This window comes from Eptatretus burgeri, chromosome 16 (assembly GCF_056783735.1).
Source record: "Eptatretus burgeri isolate ZD-2024b chromosome 16, Ebu_testis_v1, whole genome shotgun sequence".
Classification (NCBI taxonomy): Eukaryota; Metazoa; Chordata; class Myxini; order Myxiniformes; family Myxinidae; genus Eptatretus; species Eptatretus burgeri.
The window spans coordinates 42,630,708-42,653,367 of record NC_140976.1 but is presented as its reverse complement, the minus strand read 5'-3'; the positions used below and the strand labels follow the sequence as shown (position 1 = coordinate 42,653,367).

Sequence of the window (22,660 nt, the reverse complement as noted above, 5' to 3'; positions counted from 1 at the left end):
TGCAACATTGCAGACCTGATGTTGCTGGAGATGATCTTGCTGCAAGTTATTTCTACAGGGTGGTCAACGATTATATGCATTTTAAAGACGTGCAAGTGATCCCATGGCTCCTGGCAGATTCGGAATTTGATTGCGTTCCTTGTGAGCCCATAATGGAGCCTGAATGGACTGTGTTTGTGGGAGCTCTTCATGGCAAGATAACAGCAGAGGGACTTTCTTGTGTATTCAGTAAACTCTTCGGGGGAGTCCTTCACGTTGCCATGCACATCGACAAACACAAATACCCAATCGGGTCAGCTCGTGTGACGTTTGGAAATCGTGAGAGCTACTTGAGGGCCATTGCGGTTGCATTTGTAGACATAGTAACTGAAACCTTTACGAAGAAAATCCGCGTCGCCCCGTATCTGAAAGACTCAGTCTGCCAGATATGCTCCAAACTGCCTGGAACCTTCTTCTGCAGAGAGATGATGTGCTTCAAGTACTTCTGCAAGTTCTGCTGGTTTTGTCAACATGATATGAAAAACATCCATTCTCATCGCCTGGTTATGCGTAAACGTAAGTGACAAGCCAGAACGGTTTTTGACCCCCAAAAATAGGTGTGTGCAGTTCGGAGAAGAGAGCACATACAATTTTTCATGAAGTGTAACCATCCAGATGAGCATCAGGACAGGCGGTCCTATTTTTAAAGCTTTGGTTCCATCTGGTGACCATATTGTGTTTGAAACGCTTGATTGTGCTTTGTTTGAACAGCATTGGTGTATTTAACAATGTCGATGTGGCTTCGCTGATGATACTCTCTCAATCTGTGTGCAGTTGTGGCTAAAAATATTGGCACTCTTGCACTTTTTTCAAATAACTCACAAGTCACAAAATAAAATAATAATAATAATAATAATAATAATAATAAAAATAAAAATATACAAAATAAAAAATAACAATAAATAAATTCACTTTTGACTTGGCACCTCCCATAACCACATGATCTGTTTCCACCCTCTGCGTTTACCGATCCAAATTCACCATTCACCTAACAATCTTTTCTTCAACCTTTCCTTTACCTAATCTTATGCAATCTCGATCAAAAAATAATAATGAAAACGATCTCGTATAATGCTTCATCGTCCTCTTTCACACGTGTGGTTCTCATTACTGCATCGTAATTCACGACTCCTTTTCTATTTCAACAGACTGCTCTCAATTTGACCTTTCCTTCATACCTTGTCCAAAAAAAATCCAACAGTTACAATGATTCTTCTCTCCATTCTCTTAATTCACCTTTATTGCATCCCTCACAAAATGTCTTTAGTCACATTTCTGAACTAAAAAATTGGGCCCCTTCTCTGGTCTCCCATCGCTACTTTCTCCAACATCCCCTCGTCCTGTGAATTCTTTCAAAGAAACTTGCTCTCCCTCATGCACAGATTTATCCCCTCTCGTCTTCAGTTGTCCTACCCTTCCTCCCACCCGTGGTTCACTGAAGCTTGTGGCGAGGCAGTTGTCCTGAAACAACTTGCCTTTGCCTCATGCAAAGCAAACCCAACTGAGGGTAATCTCAGTTCCTTCCACAAAGATCAGAACAAGTGTGTATCGACCCTCAGGAGAGCCAGAAAACAACATCTTTCTAATCTCAAGTCTGACCTCTCTCCCTCCAAATCCTAGTGGCATCTAATCAAATCTCTTTCTGGTGTTTGTTGATAATCCGATTTCATGATGTCATGCACACATTCAAGGCACCCAATCTCAGAGGCACCACAGCAACCCAAAATCATCACTGAACCTCCTCCATGTTTGAATGGAGGGAAGGACTTCTTTTCTTTGAAGGCTTCATTTTGTTTTCTGCCAACATAGATGATGTGCTTCACCAACAAGCTCTAATTTGGTCTCATCTGTCCACGAGACATTCTGTTTTATTATTTGGGATTTTGACTTATTCAGGTGTGTTTTGGCAAACTCCAGTCAGGCTTTCTTCCGTCTCTCTCAGCAGTGGGGCCCTCCCGGGTCTCCTACCATCGAACGCCCTTTCATTGAGTTAGCGACCGATAGTGTGAGTTGAAACTGTCGTACCTTGTGTCTGAAGGTCAGCTTGAATCTGTTTGGCAGTTGATTGAGGTGCTTTCTCCACCATTCGAACAATCCTCTGCAATCTTCGATGAAGTTTTCTCTTGCTGCCACGTCCAGGGAGGTTGGCTACTGTGCCATGGGCCTTAAACTTCCTGATAACATTGCGTACCGTGAACACAGGAATATCAAGGTCTCTGTAGATGGGCTTCTAGCCTTGAGATTGTCCATACTTGGCTACAATCTTGTTTTTGACCTTCTCAGACAATTCTCTGGTTTTCTTTCTTTTCTCCATGCTCATTGTGGTACAGACAGTGACACAAACCAGCAGAATGACTCCTTTTTTCTATTCAAACAAGTTGAATGAGTAATTTTTATATTTCAGGCACCTGCATCTCACCACAGGTGAGTTCAATTCCAAAGCAAAGGAGAATCACCTGCTTGAAATCTCATTTTTTCTGACATCTTCTAAAAGGTGCCAATAATATTGTCTGGGCCATTTCAATTTTTCTGTGTGGAATAAGATAAGATTTAGTCATTTTAAAAGCTTTCTTTTGTTTTGTTCCACTGCAAACCAAATAAATACATGTGGATAACAAAATGTTTTTTTATTTCAACAATTTTCTCGAAGAAATGGTGAATTATTTGTAAAAAGTGCAAGGGTGTCAATATTTTTGGCCACAACAGTAAATTCTAATTATTGCTTCGATGTCACCCCTTCCCCTTTCTGTTTAGTTCTCTCTTTTGATACCTATGTCAGTGTCTCTTCCTTTGTGTGTGTTGAACCTTGTTTCAATAAATCAATAAAGAGGACCAAAATGTCTCTTGCATTCTCTCTCACTCTCACTCTCCTGTCTGTCTTGTCTGTTGGCATTAGTTCGTGGAAGCTAAAGATCCCACGGTGTCCTTTCCGAAGAGTAGGCGAGCTATCACAGACACCTTTTACAAGTTACAAATTCCTGCTCTTACATACAGGGGGCACTCCATCAGCAGTATCGTCGTGCCCCATGGAAGTGATGCAACTCAGCAGCCATGTTCTGCATATGAAATTAATGAATCTTTTGGAATGCAGAATAGGAACTTTCAGAATTTCCTGCAACCTAAATGAATTGTGGCACTTTCTGCTTACCTTGAAATGTCCGTTATCCAATGCAAATGTTTCGCTTGTCCTTTTTTCAAAGTTGAATCGGATGAAGACATTCGATGTTGTGGACGCATATGGATGCATTCCAGTGCTCACAGTAATTATGTAAATGTACGTGTTATCAATGTCAGCATTCTTCAAGGGAAGAATAATCCACTGTGGAAAAATATTAAAAAAGGCATCAATATGTAAAATATACTGTATATTATAATCAATGTACATTTTTATATGTAGCACCATAGCAATAGGACTGGTGGAGACAAGGTAAGCCAGAAAAGAATGGGTAAATCTGCTCTATTACGTTGTCTTAACAAATGTGATCCTGGGCCTCGAAACCATGATCTCACCTTCGTATAGATTATGCTGGATCATACTTGGGTAAAATGTTTTTGATCATTATCGATGCTCATTCAAAGTGGATCAAATGTTTAGCCTTATCATCCTGTTCAGGCAAAGTTACCATCGAAAAGTTACGTTCCATGTTCACCACTCCTGGTTTGCCTGATTGTATAATTAGTGACAATAGCTCGTGTTTCACCAGCGCTGTGCTTCAGGATTTCTTGAAACAAAATGGTTTCAAGCATGATTGCAGTGCTCCATCTACACCTACTTTGAATGGTCAGTTCAGGTTGACTGAGATCTGAGAGCTGTTCAGGTGATTAAGAATGATCTCAAGAAGGTAAATGACCGTTTCTTTCCAAATACCAGATTGTCACATGTTTTGTTTATATAGATAGGACACACCTACACACAATCGCTGGATGCCCACCTGCAGAAATGATGTTCGTTAGGATACTAAAGACATGCTTAGCCCTGATCCATCCTAATGATCTGTCCAGAATTACTGACCACAAGTTAAAGCAGAAGTGGTATCTTGACAGGACCTCAGTTTCATATGTCATCAATGTGTTTGATCCTGTATTTCTACTGAATCCTGGTCATGGACCAAAATCACTCACTGGAAATGTAGTTGATTTAATTGGAAACGCGTATTTATTGTAGAATACGGGATTTTCAAAATGATGACATCTGCACCAATATGCTGTGCATGCGCAGAACTCATCAGCAACAATGTTATTCAGCAACAAAGTGGAACCATTCCAGCCTGTTTCATAACCGTTGCTGCAATGTCTATCAATGTCCCCCAGTACTGGTACTCTCCATTGTAAGACTACATGTAAGACCAAGTTCTGCGTAATAATGGAGGAGGAGAAGGAACACACTGATGTCATCACATCTGATGTTGTTGCTCTTTGTTCCACCACAGACTGCTTCTCATTTGTTGATCTATGATTACATCTGCCTCTTCCTGTATCTTCTCAAGATCATCCCGGTTTGTCGGACCACCATGACGTAGTTATACAGGGACGGGGCCCGACCAGTTATGACAAGCTTGTGTGAGGTTGATTGCATTTCTTTCTGGCCTTTTTCAATAAATTGCTGACAAATTGTCTCTCAACTGAACAGGATTGATGCCTTGCTCCGAAACACAAGAAGACTGGCAATACCGACAACACTTGACACTACAAGATCTGAGCCAAAAATAATCTGGCAACGTGGCGACTAAGGTCCGACGAGAGAGATGTTTCCCACCACTGGATTTATTCAAATTATACACTTCTGTGGTGTTCCAGACACGTGAGGATTCAGCTGTAATTGCAGTAATGGTTGATGTGAAGTCTGAAACAGATTCTGTGGGTGGCTTCCCAACACTGCTCTGAGCAGCTGCTTGGACCGAATGAAAGGCCATGAATGACAAATGGCAGTCCTTATGGTATCTGGCATCAGCTGCATGTATATCACTCACAGTGCCAAGTATCCTCACTTATCTTCACCAAGTATCTCATCAAGAATCACAGATGTCCAACATTGCCTGCTTGAATGTTTGCTGGTCCCCTAGACGTTCTGCCGAGCATCACCCTTTGCCAACGACTCAGATTTTTGGGATCCAAGTCCATAATGCATTCTTCACCACAGAATAAACAATGCTACCAAAAGTTAAAAGTTGGTAATTCAGAACAGCAATAATGTTCAACGGTGGTAGAATTCTCAGGTTTTTTAGTTTCCTCACGAGTCCTCTTCAAATGCCTTTGGATGTGTGACTTCGACATGTAAGACTAAACAATCTCTGCAACACTGAACTGACAAATTTTCATCTTCTGCCAGTCTCCTCTCAAGGTCTTCATGCAGTCTATCCTGACGAAGTTTACTTCACTTGATAATCGTATGGATGGGATCTGGACCGTCACTAGTAAGTGGGCTTACTCGTTTATCTTCTCCACGTGGATGGAAGATACATTTCTCCATGATGAAAGCAGCATTTATTTGGAACAGAAAAAGGATGGTGCTTCAATTGCTTTAAATACCATACCCATCACCAATTGTTAATTGCATAAATTTGCTCGTAGTCCTGCAAAGAAATGTTTATCAATAATTCAAAAGATTTGGACAACATTTGATTTTTTGGTAACTGTGGCACTAATTTGTATATTCATGAGAAAGTATGATGTGATCGCCACAAAAATATCCTTATTGGAGTCACAGGCACTAAAAATATGGGTCTTGACACCTCTTTTGTGATCTTCTCACACCTATTTACTGAGGTCTGAGGTATTGGCAAAAATCTTAGTTTTTCGGTTATGGCCGCACTTAATTTGCATATTTTGAAAAATGCTCAAGGGTGCTAGAGTGGCTTCACTTGGATTCCTCATCAGTGCACTCTCTAGGAAAAATGCATGAAAACGTTTGGTGGACCCCATTGCAAGGTTAACCCTCAAAACAGCATTTCACTGCCGGACTACAAGGTGCACCTTTCCTCGGATTGATGTTAAACTGGGCGTCCCGTCTGCTGGTATTAGTTTGTGTATTTTAAAGCTCCCATGGTGTCCTCCACTAAGAATAGGTGAGCTATTGACGGCATCCTCAACAAATTCAAAATTTCTGCCTTAACCTTAGTCGAACGTCAATCCTGGCCAGCCAGTTTGTGAAAGACTTGGGCCAAGCTTCCCCCAGGCAACCCTACAATAATGTGGGAATAATTTTCACCGTTAAAGAAGAATATTAACAAATCCCTGTCCATAGCAGGTGTTTCTGGTGAATCAAAAGCAAATGCTAACGAAATGAAGGGTTAGGTAGATAGAGCCTCAGCCATCGAGTCATATCTACTTCTGTCCAGTAATGATTTCAGAGCCATGATGATCCAGCAGGTACCCACAATTAATAAATAATTCAGTTGTTTGTACAATTTACATTAGGCTCATTAATACATCTATTGGCATCACATTTAGATTAGAAAAGAAAAATTACCTTAAGGTGGTCTCTGCGATCCTTCCTACGTGCCCAAATTGACAGAAGAACATGTATGACGAGAATGGCCACAATCACACCAAATACGACACCGTTGCTCGCCAGATCTAATTTTGAAAACACTGTGCTGAAGTCTATGCTGTTTGGTGGAATGAAAATGTCAGCAATGGTGAGCATAGGTGTTTCCAGCGTGGGTAGGAAGTCGATATATCTTTGTTGGAACAAGCAAGTGATTCTCCTTTCTGTTGACTCTAAATCAACCTGGAAGAGTTCATTGGAATTAGCATACAATGTTAAACGAAACAACGTCTTGTATTCAATACAACATTCTCTTGCACTCTTCTATATTCAGTACAAGAGTGGTTCAAGGTTCACCTCCTATATTGTAAAAGAATGACAAATCACGAAAGTTTTGTGCAGAGATGTGGAATTAACCCAAACCCGGAACTGCCAAAAAAACCTTTTTCTTACAAAGAAACATATCAATTACATACCTAATATAATGTAATACAGCCAAATACTTTTTTGACCGGTAGTTTTGGCGTTTAACACTAAACGAAGCAAAGCTTTTGAATACTTTTGTTACGACAGTGACAAGGAAAACAAGTTTTCGATCTGCATAATGAGCAACAGTGAAATAACCCACTGTGGAAACCTGAAGTGGAATCATCATCATCATCATCATCATCATCATCATCATCATCATCATCATCATCATCATCATCATGACCGTGGGAGCGCAGCAGTGTGCCAAGCTGACGATCCCATTCCCACCTCTTTGTCACCAAAACGTCCTCGACAGCTGCAGTTGATGATCACAAGGTTTCTCACAAAATAGGTCACATTTGACATCAATCCTGAAGAATTCAGGAAGGGAATGCTATGGATGGTGCTTAGTAACGGAGTCCCACTTACATTTTTTAAAGAGGAAGGCTTCCACAATACTGCTGGGAAGTTGGCCAGGAAGTTGGGCATTCATACTCACCAATAATATATACTAAATGAAATCACTTGCCTTTTTGAAGAGAAGAAGCAAGACCTGAGGTCACTCCTAAACGAAAAGCTTATGGTTGTCAACATTGACTGTAGAACTCACTTGATGAAATTGCACCCTGTTATCAACATTCAATATGATGGCTTTTAAATGCCTACATGGCTTTTGATCTTTATTTCATGTTAAGTTCAATAAAAATTGATGTATAAATGAATTGTCTGTCAATAAATCAGATGTAACATGTATTTTATATATATATATATATATTTATTTTTTTTTTTTTTTAAATACCACCTTAATTGTTGACCTTTTGGTCCATGTTGACCTCAAAAATAATTCACTGTTTGACTTCAGTGACCTGAAATATAAATCCTCTTCAAATTTCAAGTCTATCAGATGCAAATTCAGAACTTTAGAAAAACCACTAAAGTTGGTGACCTTTGGCCTGTTGACCATTTGACCTCAAAAACAATAGGCTTCTTCCATATGACAAACTGTACCATGTGGTGAAGTTTCGTGAATATTGGTTTAAAAATGCGATCTGTAGGCAATAAACAGACAGACAGAATAACAAAATCGACTGACCAATATGTTTGAAAAAGCTTCGATTTTGCAAGTAACAAACAGACAAACAAACAGAAAGGGGTGAAAACAACCTCCTTCACCTTTTGGTGGCGGAGCTAATAGGGAACGTAAAATGGAGACGGCAAAGAAAGAATTAGAAAAGGAAGTAGCGGGGGCGCATCGGGAATTGACGAGGGTGAAAGAGGAGGTACAGTTGATGAAATAAGTGAAATTAAGGAATAAGGAGGAACAAGCAAAAACTAGGGAGAAATTGAAAGAGGAAATGGTTGAATGCATGCAAGCGGTAGTTTGCAGCATGACGTCATCCTCAGAGACTAAGCGAAGAGGATCCAGGTCCAGGAGGAGGTGAGTTCGGAAAAGGTGAGGAGCGGTGAGTTCGGGCACGTGCATGATGCAAACAGGTGCTGTGCTGGCTTGGGGGTAATGCAGGACCCAGGGTTTCTTGGAGTGCTCCGTGAGCGGAGTGTGTGCTGGGAGCGAGTGCACCTAAGTGTTTGAAAATGGAGTTAAGTGGTGAGTGCGTGCATGTCAGGCAGGCATCGACCCAGATGGGTGTAGCGGTTAGCATGACTGATAGGAAAGGTGAACCGTGTGAATAAAAATTAAACTAATGGCATGTTCTGGTCCCGTGTGTGTGGAGTTAAAAGGAGTAAGGTTGGAATCGGTGCTGTTCAAAGAGGGGCCAGTGTGTAAACTCAACATGCGCTGTGAAACATCCAAGCACGGACATTTAAAGATGTTAACAAGTTTTCATACCGTGGAGTGTAAAGCGAAGTGTGTTTGGTATTCGCAACATGAGGAGTGGTGGTGTGATAAATGGGGCTGTGCAAAGCGCACGGTATACAGGAGGAAGAAGGCCCCGCATCACGAGCATTGGGGGTGGAGAAAGAGGCTGTGATCACCGTGGAAAATTCCCCAGAGCCCAGCGTGAAAAAGGAAAATTAATTGGCAGGTGACGGATGAGCCGCCGAGCACCTCTGCCGTCACAGGGAGGCTCAAGTGACTAGGACGGTGAGTATAGCACACATGTGAGGGGTGTGGTTGTGTAACCGCCCCACATGGGGGCATAGGAGCACTAGCCTTAGGGGGATGGCATTGTGAAGCCAACATGGGGGTGCCAGCGATGGTAGCCTCCATGTGGATACCGAAACAGTGACCAGGAGGGAGGGCTGGGATAAATTGGTGTAAGGGAAGATGAGGGTGCACGAGTTCGGGGAAATTTGGTGATGCTGTTTAAGTGAGTGGAAATGTGTTTCTGTGTGGTTGATGAAAATTATGAGTGTGAGGGCAGGGCAATGGCCCAGTATGAGTGCGAGTAATGGAGTGCATGATGCGAAGGATTGAATGTGTTGAATGGATCCCACCCAAGGAAACCTGGGGGTTAGTTTCAAGTTACATAGGGGGGTTAGGAAAATTTACATCTGGATGTTGTTCTGTGGTTGGTGCTGGTTGTGGAAATTTTTTTTTTGTTTGTTTGAGTCGTTCTACGGGTGCAGAAGATAATGGACCGGCTGGGGGTGTGGCTCGTGAACGTAGGTATGGATGAAGTGAGCACCCCGGGCGCTTGTCGGCCAGGTGAGGCCATAGGGGTCCCGGGGACCGATTAATGTAGTGGGCATGAGTACCCGACGAGGAGGGGCTCTGTGCACCAAATGCCATAGCGGGAATTGTCTGGGGGAGAGCTGAGGAGGGTCTCCCCCAATTGTATGGAGGAACAGGTAAGCTCGGAGGTGGCTCCAGCATCCTGGGGGTGCTAACGGTGAGTATGCAGGTGGGCAGACCTACCAGTGGAGCCACACTGCCCAGCCCCAAAATGTACGATGGCACAGAGAGAGAAAATTGATCGGCGAGGCCCAAATTTGTAAGAGCACTAATGCGTGGGCAACGGGAATTCGAGTTTTTAGAACCCCATAGTTTAACAAAGGCCTGTTGGCAGGGTACGATCCTGGGGATAGTTTAATGTGTAATAAAGATGGTAGTGTAGTTAGGATTGATAACGACCCCTTCGCACCATCCACCACTGGGATGATCGCCATTTGCCGGACTTGCCCTCCTGGAAGAGAGAACAATGACTAATGCAGTATTGTCGCATTTTGTGTAATTCTGCCTTTTCTTTTTGGGGGATTGGGTAGGAATTTGTCCATAGGGCACAAGACTTAGAGGACAAAATGTAGTGATGAATTGTAAAGTACTAGTTAGTGCAAATATAAAATGAATGGGGGTGCAGATGAGTTGGGCCGACCTTGAGCTCCCTTTTCCATCACCACCACCATTGCCCCAGGTATGTACACATCAGTGACTGGCTGACCAAGTCGGTCGACCCTGGTGCTGGTTGTGATTGCATTGCCTGGGTTTTACCTTTTATTTTCCTGCTGTAGGCTTTTCTATTTGTTGCTTGCTGTTTTTGTCTGACCCGACCCAGGACCAATGATGGACAACATCTGGCTGCAACAGTGGACCACTCAGCTTAACTCTTGCTCACGGCCCTTCATGGACCAGTGGCCAGTGACCACTCGTTTGCTGCATGTCACCCGCTCACTGCCATGGACCACTTGCTTAGTGGCCCGTGCCCACTCATCCATTTGCCTGGTGCCCAGTCACCATCTTGGACCACTTGTTTAGTGGCTCGTGACCACTCACCTCTACAGCTTGCGTCCACGCACCGTGATGGACCACTTTCTCTGTGGCCGATGGTGCCACACTTTCCTGTTTCATGGACTGCATCTAATTGCAGCCCTGTGCCACAGCTGCTTCACCACCATCACCTGCTCGAGGGACTGCCACTTGCTGCAGCCTCATACCAGGTGACACCGTTCCAATTATCATGGTGGTTTTTTGTTTTGTTTTGCTTTGTTTTCTTTTGTTTGAGCTGCATTCATTGCAGCAGCATTCTATCGCACTGATGGACTGCCCCATTTGCTGCAGCCTCACACCAGCCTCATGCCACAGTGCTCCATTTCTTGTGCCACAGATTGCCCCCACCATGAACTGCACAAACGCAGCTTGGTGGAGGAAGTGGCTCAATTCTTGTTGATTCTTGCTTTGATCATTTTTTGTTTTGAAGGCCACAGTGTTTATGGCCTGTATGCTGGTCACTGGCCTGCCGGTTTGTTTTTATTCGGTGTGCTGGTGAAGGGCATAAAAAGCATGAAAGATGGCAAGACTTCGTCAGGTGTCCCCCCTCCACAATTTTCCTTTTTGAATTTCTGTCGGTCCTGGGTCAAAGGCTATAAATATTTGATTGATTGTGTTTGTACATACTTTATTATGCCCACCGGTTATGTGTTTAGTTTGCAAAAATTCTGGAAATTTTGCGTTTCAGCTTAGATTTGTCATACGAGTGAGTTCGGTAGCTGCCAATGCAGTAAGGCGGGACATATTTAGTTTAAATTGTCGCACATATAACCTTAGTTGCCTGAGGGTTTTAAGTAGCGTTGGGGATAATAAATTCACCGAAGTACACAGAGTTGTAAATTTTTCCATTGTTCGAAGAGTTGGTAAATCGTTGTTTAAATTGTTAATTAGAAAACACGGGCCTCGAGGACGAGTCTGAAGAAAGAGGGCGGGGGGGGGGGGGGAGTAGTGGTGCAGTTTGAGAAACCGCTACTGTATATGTGTACTCACGACACGTAGGTCCTTCAGGATAGTTATTTCCGTAATAAATGTTTAGAATAGTCCCTTACCTTTAAATGGGTCAGTGTGATCCAAACTGCGTAGGAACGGGTAGGTTAGGATTTATCCCCTATTTTTCTTTTGCACATGGAAGGTTGTCGGCAAGGCGTTGGCAGCCATTTGATGCGGGCATGTGCTGATTGATCCCTTCCTTACATTCCCTTTATTGTTAATTATCTCTCCCTCTCCCTCTCCTTCTCCCTCTCTCTTAGCCCCCCCCCCCAAACGTAAGCACACGCACTTTTATTTAATAAAGACTAGCTTGACACGATCTCTTCCCACACACACGTAAGGCAATCAAGACATTAAGTACAGTTGCATAACCTCAAACTTCCCCACTTTGAAGGAGATCCCTCATCCCGCAACCCTTATCCCCATTGTAAGCCTCCGTGATGGCTCTCACGCACCCGGGTGATGTTTGGTTAACATTAACCTCATAGTACTGCAGCATAGCAAACCAATTGTTCGACTTTTCATAAAAGCACCAAAATTGGTACATATGTTGACTAATGCATTCTGGATATGGAGCCACTCAAGATTTTGCCTTGGTCAGCTTTGGGGGCCATTTTGGAAAATGGCCGCCATTATACTTTAACAACATGGGATATCTGTCATTGTTATTCTCTTTGTAGGTTTCTCAGAGGTGATAAATACTCCATGTGATGTGCATTTACAAAGGAAAACAATAGAAATGTCATTTGTGTTGATTTATTATATTTCCAACCATTGTATTGGGGAAAAATGGTCATTTTTGGGACTTCGTTTGGGATAGCGACAAAGATGGCTCCATGAAGACGGCGACAAGGCAGAAACGAGGAAAAGGGGTGCGACGGCGCGTGGTGAGCACCGCAGCCATACCAGGAAACTGGCAGAGTTTCCTTCGCGTCGACGCAAACAAGGTGGAGCTCTTCACCTTCCTGTCCGATGTGTTGGTGCAGTCCTTCCATGACGAGGAAAAGGAGCTGGTAGTCACTGTTGGTGAAGCAGTCATCTGCCTTCCAAGGCAGGAAGATGAAGGCTCTCTGGCTCCATGCGGTCAAGAAGAGGCGGACACTCGCATGTGGCCCATGTGGCCCATGCTGCAGAACATGACCACCGTCGGATTCAAGTTCGAACCATAGATCCCGACGTTGTCGTCTTGGCGGTGATGGTAGCCCAGGCACTACCATGCGTGGATGAATTCTGGATTGCCTTTGGGATGGACAAGAACTACCGCTACATCCCTGCCCATGAAATAGCTGTCTCCCTCGGTCCACAGAAGGCACGTGCCCTCCCTGTCTTCCACGCCATGACCGGATGTGACACGGTATCAGCATTCGTGGGGTATGGGAACGAATCTGCCTGGGCCACATGGAACTCGTTTCCAGAACTGACAGATTATCTTGTGACCCTGACCACCACGCCAGTCAACATCCAGGATGACACAATGCACTGCATTGAAAGGTTTGTGGTGCTCCTCTATGACCGCACCAGTCCATATACGGACGTCAACGAGGCCAGAAAGAAACTCTTCGCCAAGAGGAACTCCGTCCAGCGCATCCCACCTACCTACGATGCTTTGGAACAGCATGTGAAGAGATCAGTCTTCCAGGGTGGCTATGTCTGGGGGGCAGGTCTTGGTCCCTCAACTTCATCACCAACAAGCTGGAGCTGGCGGCAAACAGAGGATGGGTCCTACGAACTGCTCTGGACCACACTCCCTGAGGCTTCAAAAAGCTGCTTTGAGCTGGTGTCGTGCAGCTGCAAAAAAGGCTGTAGAAACAGCTGCAAATGCAAGAAGGCTAATCTGCAATGCACTGGACTGTGTGCTTGTGAAGGAGAATGCCAGTAGACAGACGCAGTAGGCACATACTGAGATATCGGCCTTGCTTGGAATGTGCAAATGCAAAGTCGCATTGCTTGTAAAAGTGTTGACTTCTTGATCCAGAACCAGTGCACTTGAGCTCAGAAACTCATATTGTACGAGACTGATGTATGCCTGTACCATGTGTCCTGGTAGAATGGTCGTAGACAGTAAACCATAGCCGCTTCAAAGTGAAGTGTGCAATAATTTGACTACATTTTCTGAGTTTGTCATTATCACGATTATCAGTTCCCTTTTCAAAATAGAGTAAAGTATGTAATGTATAATGCAATTTTTGTTGATTCCAAACGCATTGAATGTGATGAATATCATTTGACTCTTGTTCTCCAGGCAATAATGGGTACTTTTCAGCAAAAAGTTTCAGGAGAGCAGCAATTTACAAATCAAATAATGGCTTTTTTACCAAAAATACTGGCTCATAATATTTGAATATGCCTTTTCATGGTCAATTTACTGGATTATACACTTTCCTTATATCTACCACCAATACAATAAGAAAATAAGAGCATATAGCCAATTTCGCTAAAGTAGAATGGTGGCCATTTTGGAAAATGGTCACCAAAGCTGACCAAGGCACAATCTCAGGTGGCTCCATATCTAGAATTGTTCGGAATACATTATTCTACATGTGTACCAATTTTAGTGCTTTTATGCAAATTTGAACAATTGATCTGAAATATCAGACTACGCTGCAGGACTATCAGAGGCATCGGCTCCGTTCGTTTTCCCCATAATCGTTCTTGCGTGCCTCGAACCAGCTGAATGCTCGCTCGCCTTCAACAATGGCAAGCGAGGTCTGACTCTTACGACAGCCAGAAACCCCAACTGAGAGGACTCGGTGCAAAAACTCGAATGGGTGGTGCTGGGGAGGCAGAACGCCAATCCGCACGTAGGCCCCACCCAACAACGCGCACATTCTCATAGCTTCTCGGCCGACCTTATAAAATAGCGAACCCCGGAGCGTTTGCGCTCCCTCTTTCAACGGGTGCCGGACACCCTTTCAACGGGCGCCGGACACTCTTCAATGAGTGCCGGACACTTCCCTGAGGCACAACATCGTTTGCTCTGTTCTTTTTCAATGGGCGCTGGACATCCTTTCTTTCTTCGGGATTGGACACCCTCGCTGTCTCCTCTCATTGGACCACTACGGTGCTCGCTCAGCGGAGGTCACGCTTCTGGTTCTTGGCATTTTCGCCGCTTTGGTTTTCACTTCGCGAACTGTCATCACAAGCGAGGAGCCGAGGCTGTGAAGGACGGATGGAGCCTTGGCAATTCATAGGACTGAAAACCAAGCTGATTAATAGGACCAAAACCAAGCTATGCCACAGACACATCTCACACTTAGGCTATCCCCTCACATATCTTTTTCTCTGCATTTCTACTGCACCTTTCTCCGTTTCCCTTTTCAAATACATTCGCAACACACACACACACACACACACACACACACACACACACACACACACACACACACACGTCACTCTTCTCCACGCACCCTTGACACCTCAGTCTTTCTTCCCACTTCTCTCCCTCAGCGATGAATAGTGAGGGCACCTCTGCCCCACCCAGGAGGTGTCCCCCTTTTTTCCCCCTTGGTTGTGAATGCTTGGACCCATATACTGTGTTTGTGGTAGGTAAGGTGCTTGTTAAGTTTGCTCTGTGTCTCTTTTCTCTTTCTCTGATCTCATTGCTGTACAAATTGCTAAACCTTCATTTCTCCCCGTGCCATTAACATCCTTATGTTCCTCCCCCCCCCCCCCCCAATTTTCCTGCTTCCCACTTGTGTAAATAAACCTGTTCTTGTTGAATCTATTTCCGATCTGTCCGTGTCCATATTTTCCACCACTGGTCTAGCACTGGCCGCACGTAGATAGCTTATGAGGTTGACATTCCCGACGGTTCGGTTAGTAGGGTCCGGCGTGTGCTAGTGGTTCAGCTCGGCCGCATTCAAGATCACCAGATAAGGTAAGTAGCACATTTTCCAAGGGTGCGTTCCCCGGTCGGGAGGCCACGGGACCCCCAGTTAAACGGTTGTGAGATGGACAGACATTGGGACTCGTCGTTGCTCGATTGGCGTTCGTAGTTATGTCGCAACCCACTGGAGGTGAAGTTATTTGCTCCCGGTGACCTCAGGTCCGGGTGAATTTGAGAGAAACCGGGGATTCCCCCCTTGTAGTTGGCTCGAGCCCTGAGACCGCAACTATATACAGTATGTCATCGACTTACGACCTATGCGACTTACGACTGATCGACTTTACGACCACGACCACAACCACTTTACGACCAGACTGCTCCGCGTCTCCGCCCACTCAGACTGCTCAGTTTCCGCCCCAGCGCCCGCCATTGTTAGCATGGTCTCAGTAAAAAATTTACTTCAAACCCCCAAGATGTCTACCAAGAGGAAATTATCTTCTACTCCTCAACCTGCCAAGAAGGAAAGAAAGGCCATTGATCTCACCACGAAAATGCAGGTGATCAAACAGTACGAAGGAGGAAAGAAAGTGAATGCGATCGCACGTAACCTTAAGTTATCACACTCTACTGTGTCGACGATTTTGAAAGACAAAAAAAGGATTCGTGAAGCTGTGAAAGGTTCTGCACCCATGCGATCGACAATTATAGCAACACAACGGACCGGGCCCATCCACGAAATGGAGAAATTACAAATATTAAACTAATGTATGTTTTTGCAAATGTTAAACCAATTGTTACTGTAGTAGTGCAGTGTTTGACTTGAACAAAGAAAATGTTAATAAAACATGACCTACAGATGATTATGAAATAATTATACAGTAAAATATACATACAGTAATTTTTGCATCGGCCTATACACTAGAAATATAGGTAAAAATAAAGGTTGGCCGACTTACGACCAAATCGACTTACGACTGGTCGGTCGGAACCGATCGCGGTCGTAAGTCAACGACTTACTGTATGTACTGTATGTATGTGTATATATACATATATATATATATATATATATATATATATATATATATATATACATATATACACATATATATAAAACTGTACTGTACTGAAATGGGAGATGCTTAGCAGGCAGACACGAAGCGGAGGAACAGTCGAGCCGGGCTGTGTTGCACGAGTGCGAGCGCGGGCGTACTGTGCCCGGCAGCTCTCCTTTATTCGTACTCGGTACACTCACGAGCCAGCCGACTCCAGCATTACTACGACGCCTCAGGCGGCGTGCACACCTCATATCCCTTGCCGACCCCACGGCCACCCCTCTCATCATCACGCCCACCATGCATCATCACCATGCCCTTCCCCATAGGCCCGCAGACTCCACCACAAAAACAATAAAGTGTTGTCAGAACTGTACAACAAATAATGGAGTCCAGTACTCTGAACAGGGTTTTGTGTTCATGACATCCCCTGTGATCGTGCAGAAACATCACCATTACCTTCGCAACTCTGAATTAATTAGAGGAAATTTGGAAATTATTCACGATGTTGGTGATAACTCGCCTCCTCTTTATGACAAACACTTGAGATCTTTAAAGCCTATGAACAACTTATGCTGGCAGGTGGGATGCCAGGTTTAACACCAATCCGAGAGACTGCACACACATCGATGCCTTGCCCTGCATGCGGAACACCAGGATGACAGTTTATAGCTGGGTAAGGATCCTAACCCAGGCTAGACCGCTCAGAGGTGATTGCACATACCTCTAAGCTTTCTTGCCAACATATAAGATTGTTTGAACTACCAATATGGTCTTGTATGACACCAGAGCAACATTTTGTTAAGCACCCTTCCTGAAACATAACGTTTTCAAATTTTGAATGAAAAAAATCTTGCCTTTTGGAATTTATTCCAATCCTGGATCGAGTATTATCTCAGCACTGGGTGTTTCAAAAGTCTTGATAATATGGTATTTCAACACTTTATTTTGAAAAATGTGTACAATATTCAAAACTAACCATCACCTATCATCAATTAGAGACTTGGGAGAGAGTTTTTGGCACAATGACAATAATGGAACGGCATGAATGACATGTTCGATGTGACCTCCACGGCACGGCATGCTATGCAAGCGTTCACTCTAACAGCGAAGTACTATCATCCTCTTGCATGTCAGACATGAGATAGATCTTACACACTCCTCAATATCTATCTTGAGACGTTTTTTGTATACACAGTCGAGGCTCGTGGAAGGGCTAGTCCAATGAACGGATCAGGACGTAACAGACAAAAACAGGACGCAAAACACGCAAGCATTGGGGTGGACAAGATGGATAGGGAGGATGCATGGGATGGACAAGATGGATACCGAGGATACATGGGGTGGACAAGATGGATAGGGAGGATACATGGGTTGGACAAGATGGATACAGAGGATGCATGGGGTGGACAAGATGGATACGGAGGATGCATGGGTGGACAAGATGGATACATAGGATGCATGAGGTGGACAAGATGGATACAGAGGATATATGGGGTGGACAAGATGGATACAAAAGTAAACTCCAAGGAGAGAAAATTGGAAGGAGGAGAGATTTGGGTGGAGTTGGGAAGGGGGTTAACAAGGGTAAAAGAAGATGATGGTTTTGGATTGGAGATAATCTGATATGGTGGTGAACAGCTATCTTGAAGACCTGGAAGGAAGAATGAGATTGAAGAGAATGTGGAAGATGATTCCACAGATGGGGAAAGAAAAAGAGGAACAAATGATTGCAGGGGGGTGAAATCCTGGATTTCAGTAGTCGTTTCACCAGGAGTGAATTAATGGTGGACCGTGTGAGCCCTGCAAAATCCTGGGTGGGGGGGGGGGGACAAAGCACAGAAAGAGCAGAGGGTGTAAGACCAGAAAGGACCACCAACTTGTCTGTGATGGTGAAGCGATAAGCCCATAGACTCAGCTTCATCACGAGAGATTCCAATAATCTTGAAGGCCTTGGTTTTCACAGCATCAAGCTGAGCAAGATGTGAAGCAGGGGAGATATCCCAGAGAGAGCAGTACTCCATCAAGCTATGGATGAAGGCCTTGTCAGTGGACAGGATTTCAGGTGTGCCAAGGAAGGACTTTGTACGATGGAGGATGCCCAGTTGGCTGGCTTTAGAGGCCAACTTTGAAATGTGCTTCGCCCAAGAAAGATCATAGTACTAGATTGCAGGTAAGTGAAGCCCAGGAGTTCGAATGACTGAACTTCAAGAGGAATGTTAATAAAATAGATGGGGGATTTGCCAGACGGTCCTTTCGGAGTGAGTGTGTGACATTTGTCAAGATTGAAAGACATATTCCAAGTGTTTCACCAGCTTGTGATTTTATCCAAGTCTGCAGAGAGTGAAGAGGCTGCTGCCCTGCAGATCAGAGGGATGAGAGATGGTGTGGCAGAGGGTGGAGTCATTAGCAAAGAGGTAAAGAGGATTTTCAAGAGAGTCGGAGAGATCATTGATGGACACCAGAAAAGGCACAGGGTCCAGAACACTGCATTGAGGAACTCCTGCCTGGACAGGAAGAGGGGATGAAAGAACTCCATGAAGAGCCACGTGTTGACTGCAACAGGAGACAAATTCCGTGAGCCGTGAATGGAGATTGCCTTGGATACCATAAGAAGAGAGTTTGGTGAGCAGGGCGAGATGCCAGACCGTATTGAAAGCTAACGATATGTCTAGGGAGAGGGCTCTGATCTCACGTTTGGCATTTAGGACCTCCATCCATCGTTGGGAAAGCAGAAGTAGCATATCCATGATTGAGTGACCTGGTCTGAATCCAAATTGATGGAGGAGATCAAGCCATTGGAGAAAAGGAAGGGTTTGATGTCTGAAGCGATGATGGATTCCATAACCTTCCTTTTGATTGGGAGAAGGTTGATTGGTCTGTAGTTTCAGGGATCAGTTTTTGCACCTTTTTATGTAGAGCGGTAATGTTTGCTGATTTTCAAGCAGAAGGCAGATGACCTTGAGAAAGTGAGAGGGTGAATATAACAGAGAGAGTTGAGCAAGAGCAGCATAGCCGGTTTTTAGGACACGTGGGCTGATGCCGTCTGGACCGGTTGCAGAATCTGAGTCGAGGTTTGACAGCAAACTCTCCACCTTGTCAGGATAAAAAAAGGACACAGAGTCCAGGAACAGTTGGGTGCGACTGGGTAAGGTGGGAACAGAAAGCGATGGGTTTGGGACACATTGTTTAGAAGCAAACACAGAGTTTAGGCATTCAGCTTTTTCACGTGCAGCATCAGCTGTGTGGCCATTTGAGGTAAGGGAGGAGGTGGAGGGGGAACATATACCAGAAACAGACTTAACGACATGCCACCATGATTTGGAGGAGGGCGACAGGTTTGAGAATTCAGACTTGAGATTACAAATTTGTTGCTTCCTGGCTCTCCTGAGGGTAGACACACACTTGTTCTGAGCTTTGTGAAAGGAACTGAGATTACCTTCAGTCGGATTTGCCTTCCATGGGGTGAAGGCAAGTTGTTTTCAGCCAACTGCCTCGCCATAAGCTTCAGTGTACCATGGGCGACGAGATGGGATAAATCTGTGTATGAGAGAGAGCAAGTTTCTTTGAAAGGATTCCCAGGATGATTTGTTGTCAGAGAAAGTATAAATAGGAGACCAGTCAAGGAGATTGATGTCTGCTTGAAGAACCTGCCAGTCAGCCTGAGTTGAAGACCACTTGTCGGTGCTGAGGTGGTTGTCTAATAACAGCCAGAGAGATGACCGCTTTCACAAGCATATGGTCGGGTGAACCAATTGGAGCAGAAGAACAGCAGACATTTTCTGGGAAATTGGTCAAAATCAAATCCAGAAGAGATGAAGTACGTTGGCAGAGATCCGGGTCACGAAGGTGACAGATTGAGTCAGTCCTAATGAGTAGCAGAAGTCCTTTGCTGAAGTGCCATGGCAGGTGAGTGAGGAACCCACACCCAGCCAACTGGCATGACGGCAATTGAAGTCACCGCATATGAGGAAGAGAGAGAGAGTTGGGATGAGTGGATTGAAGTTGGTCCATGTTTTGGGCGAGTGAGATGTAAATGGAGTCATCACTGTTTGGTGGATGGTACAACACACGTATAAACAAGAGGTGGGAGCAGAGGTGAAGCCGTAACCAGAGATATTCCTTGGGGTTATGGAGGAGTGAGGGCAGTGCATGGAGAGTGAGGAATAGAGTTTTTGATAAAGAGAGCAATTCTGCCACCAGGACGAGGCTCAGGTCTATCATACCAGAGGAGGGAGTAACCAGGGAGAAAAACGAAGACAAGGGGGGAGATTAGAAGTGGAGGGGTGGGGGACATTTGTGGGAGAAGGTTGAGAGGGTAGAATTTCAGGAGAAATGTATGGGGAGAGCTTTTGAGAAGGGTGAGGGGGAAGCTTTGGGGGGGGGGAAGAGAGTGAGGTTTGCTTTGTAGAGGGAGGCGGCGGCTGAATTGAGAGGGAGGGAGACGATGAGAGAATGCACGGTCATGGAGAGGTGGGGATAGGGGGAGGATGAGGTCATGTAGTGGTATGGTAGAGGTGGGGGGACGAACAATTTTTGTGGGGGTGGGAAGAGGGGGAGATGTGATGAGAGGAAAGGGAGAATATGTTGGAGATATTGAGCAGTGTGCTGAATGAGTGTGTGAGACATTTGAAAACCATACAGTTTGGGATATCAGAGGGTGAGCTGTTAGTAAAGCATAGGACAGTGGAGAGATGCTAGGATGGGGCACAAGATGGGAGGTGTAAGGAGGGGGTATAAAAGGAAGAAGTTAGGAGGAGGTAGATTTAAGTTGGTGGGATGAATTTGCACTGAAATTGGGGAAAAAAAAAAAAGAATGATTAGTAATGGAAGATGAACAAGTATTGCAAAATGGAATTTAAAAAATTTGTGGCTCAGAGATTCATTTAAATACATTGGAAGATGGATGGAATGCAGGATAATTGACAGAGTGGAGAAAGGAAACGTTGTAACGGATGGAATTTTTGGACACGGGATGAAAGAACACAATATTTTTGAAGAAGAGGAAGTGGGTGAAGAGAGGAAGTTGAAGCATTGTGAGAGACATTTTTTTTGTATTAGGAAAGAGGGATGAAGAGTGAAAGAAACGTTTGAAGAAAAGATCGTGAAGGTGTGTGGTAAAAAAAAAAAACAAACCCACGATCAGAGTGGGATTAGCAGGGAAGAGAAGGAAGGAGTCAGTACAGGAAGTCACGTGGTTCCGTGGGGTATAAGGTGAGAAGGGAAAAGGTTTTTGTTGTATTTTTTTTATATTTTAAGACACTAGTGCGTGGCCGTACGTGCAAAAATAAAACAAAAAAACTTTCAAACCGCGTGCCAGAAACAACAACCACACAGGCCGTTACTTCGCTCTCGCGTGGCCGTACGTGCAAAAAAATAAAAACTTTCAAACCGCGTGCCAGAAACAACAACAACAACCACATATTGTGGTATATTTAAAAAATATATATTTTCTATTTTTTTTTTAACTTAACACAGTTGTGAATACATGAAGTGTGTGCATGGTGTGGGCACCATGGTAATCATGAATGATGATTAGTTCTATGATTCAAATTTATAATATAAAAATATATCACATACTGCAATAACAATGTAATAAAACATTTCACGTAAATGATTTGAATAGGTCCTTGATCTGCTTTTCCAAGTCAGGTGCGAGCTTGTACGGCCTCCCAGTTGACGTTAGAGGGAGCATCAATAACTTTCATCACATGGACCAAAGGAACCCAACAAATGTCCTCCCTTGAATGTAACTATATACACTGCTGACATCAGCAGATCAGCCACTATTCCTGAGTTCTATTTTTAGCCCCAGCCAGATGAGTTAAGCTCTTGCTATTTACAAATGAGAAACAAAGAATTACAAATTCAAATTTCAAGTATTGTGTTCATGGTATCCTAATAGCAGATGATATGTATGTACATTGTATATACATGTACTACACATATGTACTACATGTAAAAGGACTGTTCATTAAATAGCACACACAACGTGCACAGCACTGGCAGAACATCATTAATTCAAATATTTTTAAAATACTGTTAGAAACATTATACCACTTTGATATTTG

General features: G+C 44.1%; 1 protein-coding gene and 1 pseudogene across 2 annotated transcripts in view; one reads left to right on the top strand and one right to left on the bottom strand.

Moving 5' to 3' along the window:
• LOC147010960 (cytoplasmic polyadenylation element-binding protein 1 pseudogene) overlaps positions 1 to 2,881 on the top strand; it is a 5,623-nt pseudogene extending 2,742 nt beyond the window's left edge.
• The window catches only part of LOC147010959 (polycystin family receptor for egg jelly-like), a 217,149-nt gene that overhangs the window by 82,850 nt on the left and 111,639 nt on the right, over positions 1 to 22,660 (bottom strand). For both annotated transcript variants that reach the window (XM_085860350.1, XM_085860351.1), the window contains 2 exons: positions 6,509 to 6,769; positions 3,188 to 3,358 (listed from right to left, as the gene is read on the bottom strand). In XM_085860350.1, the coding sequence (XP_085716476.1) occupies positions 3,188 to 3,358; positions 6,509 to 6,769 (432 nt within the window). The remainder of the gene's footprint in view (positions 1 to 3,187; positions 3,359 to 6,508; positions 6,770 to 22,660) is intronic.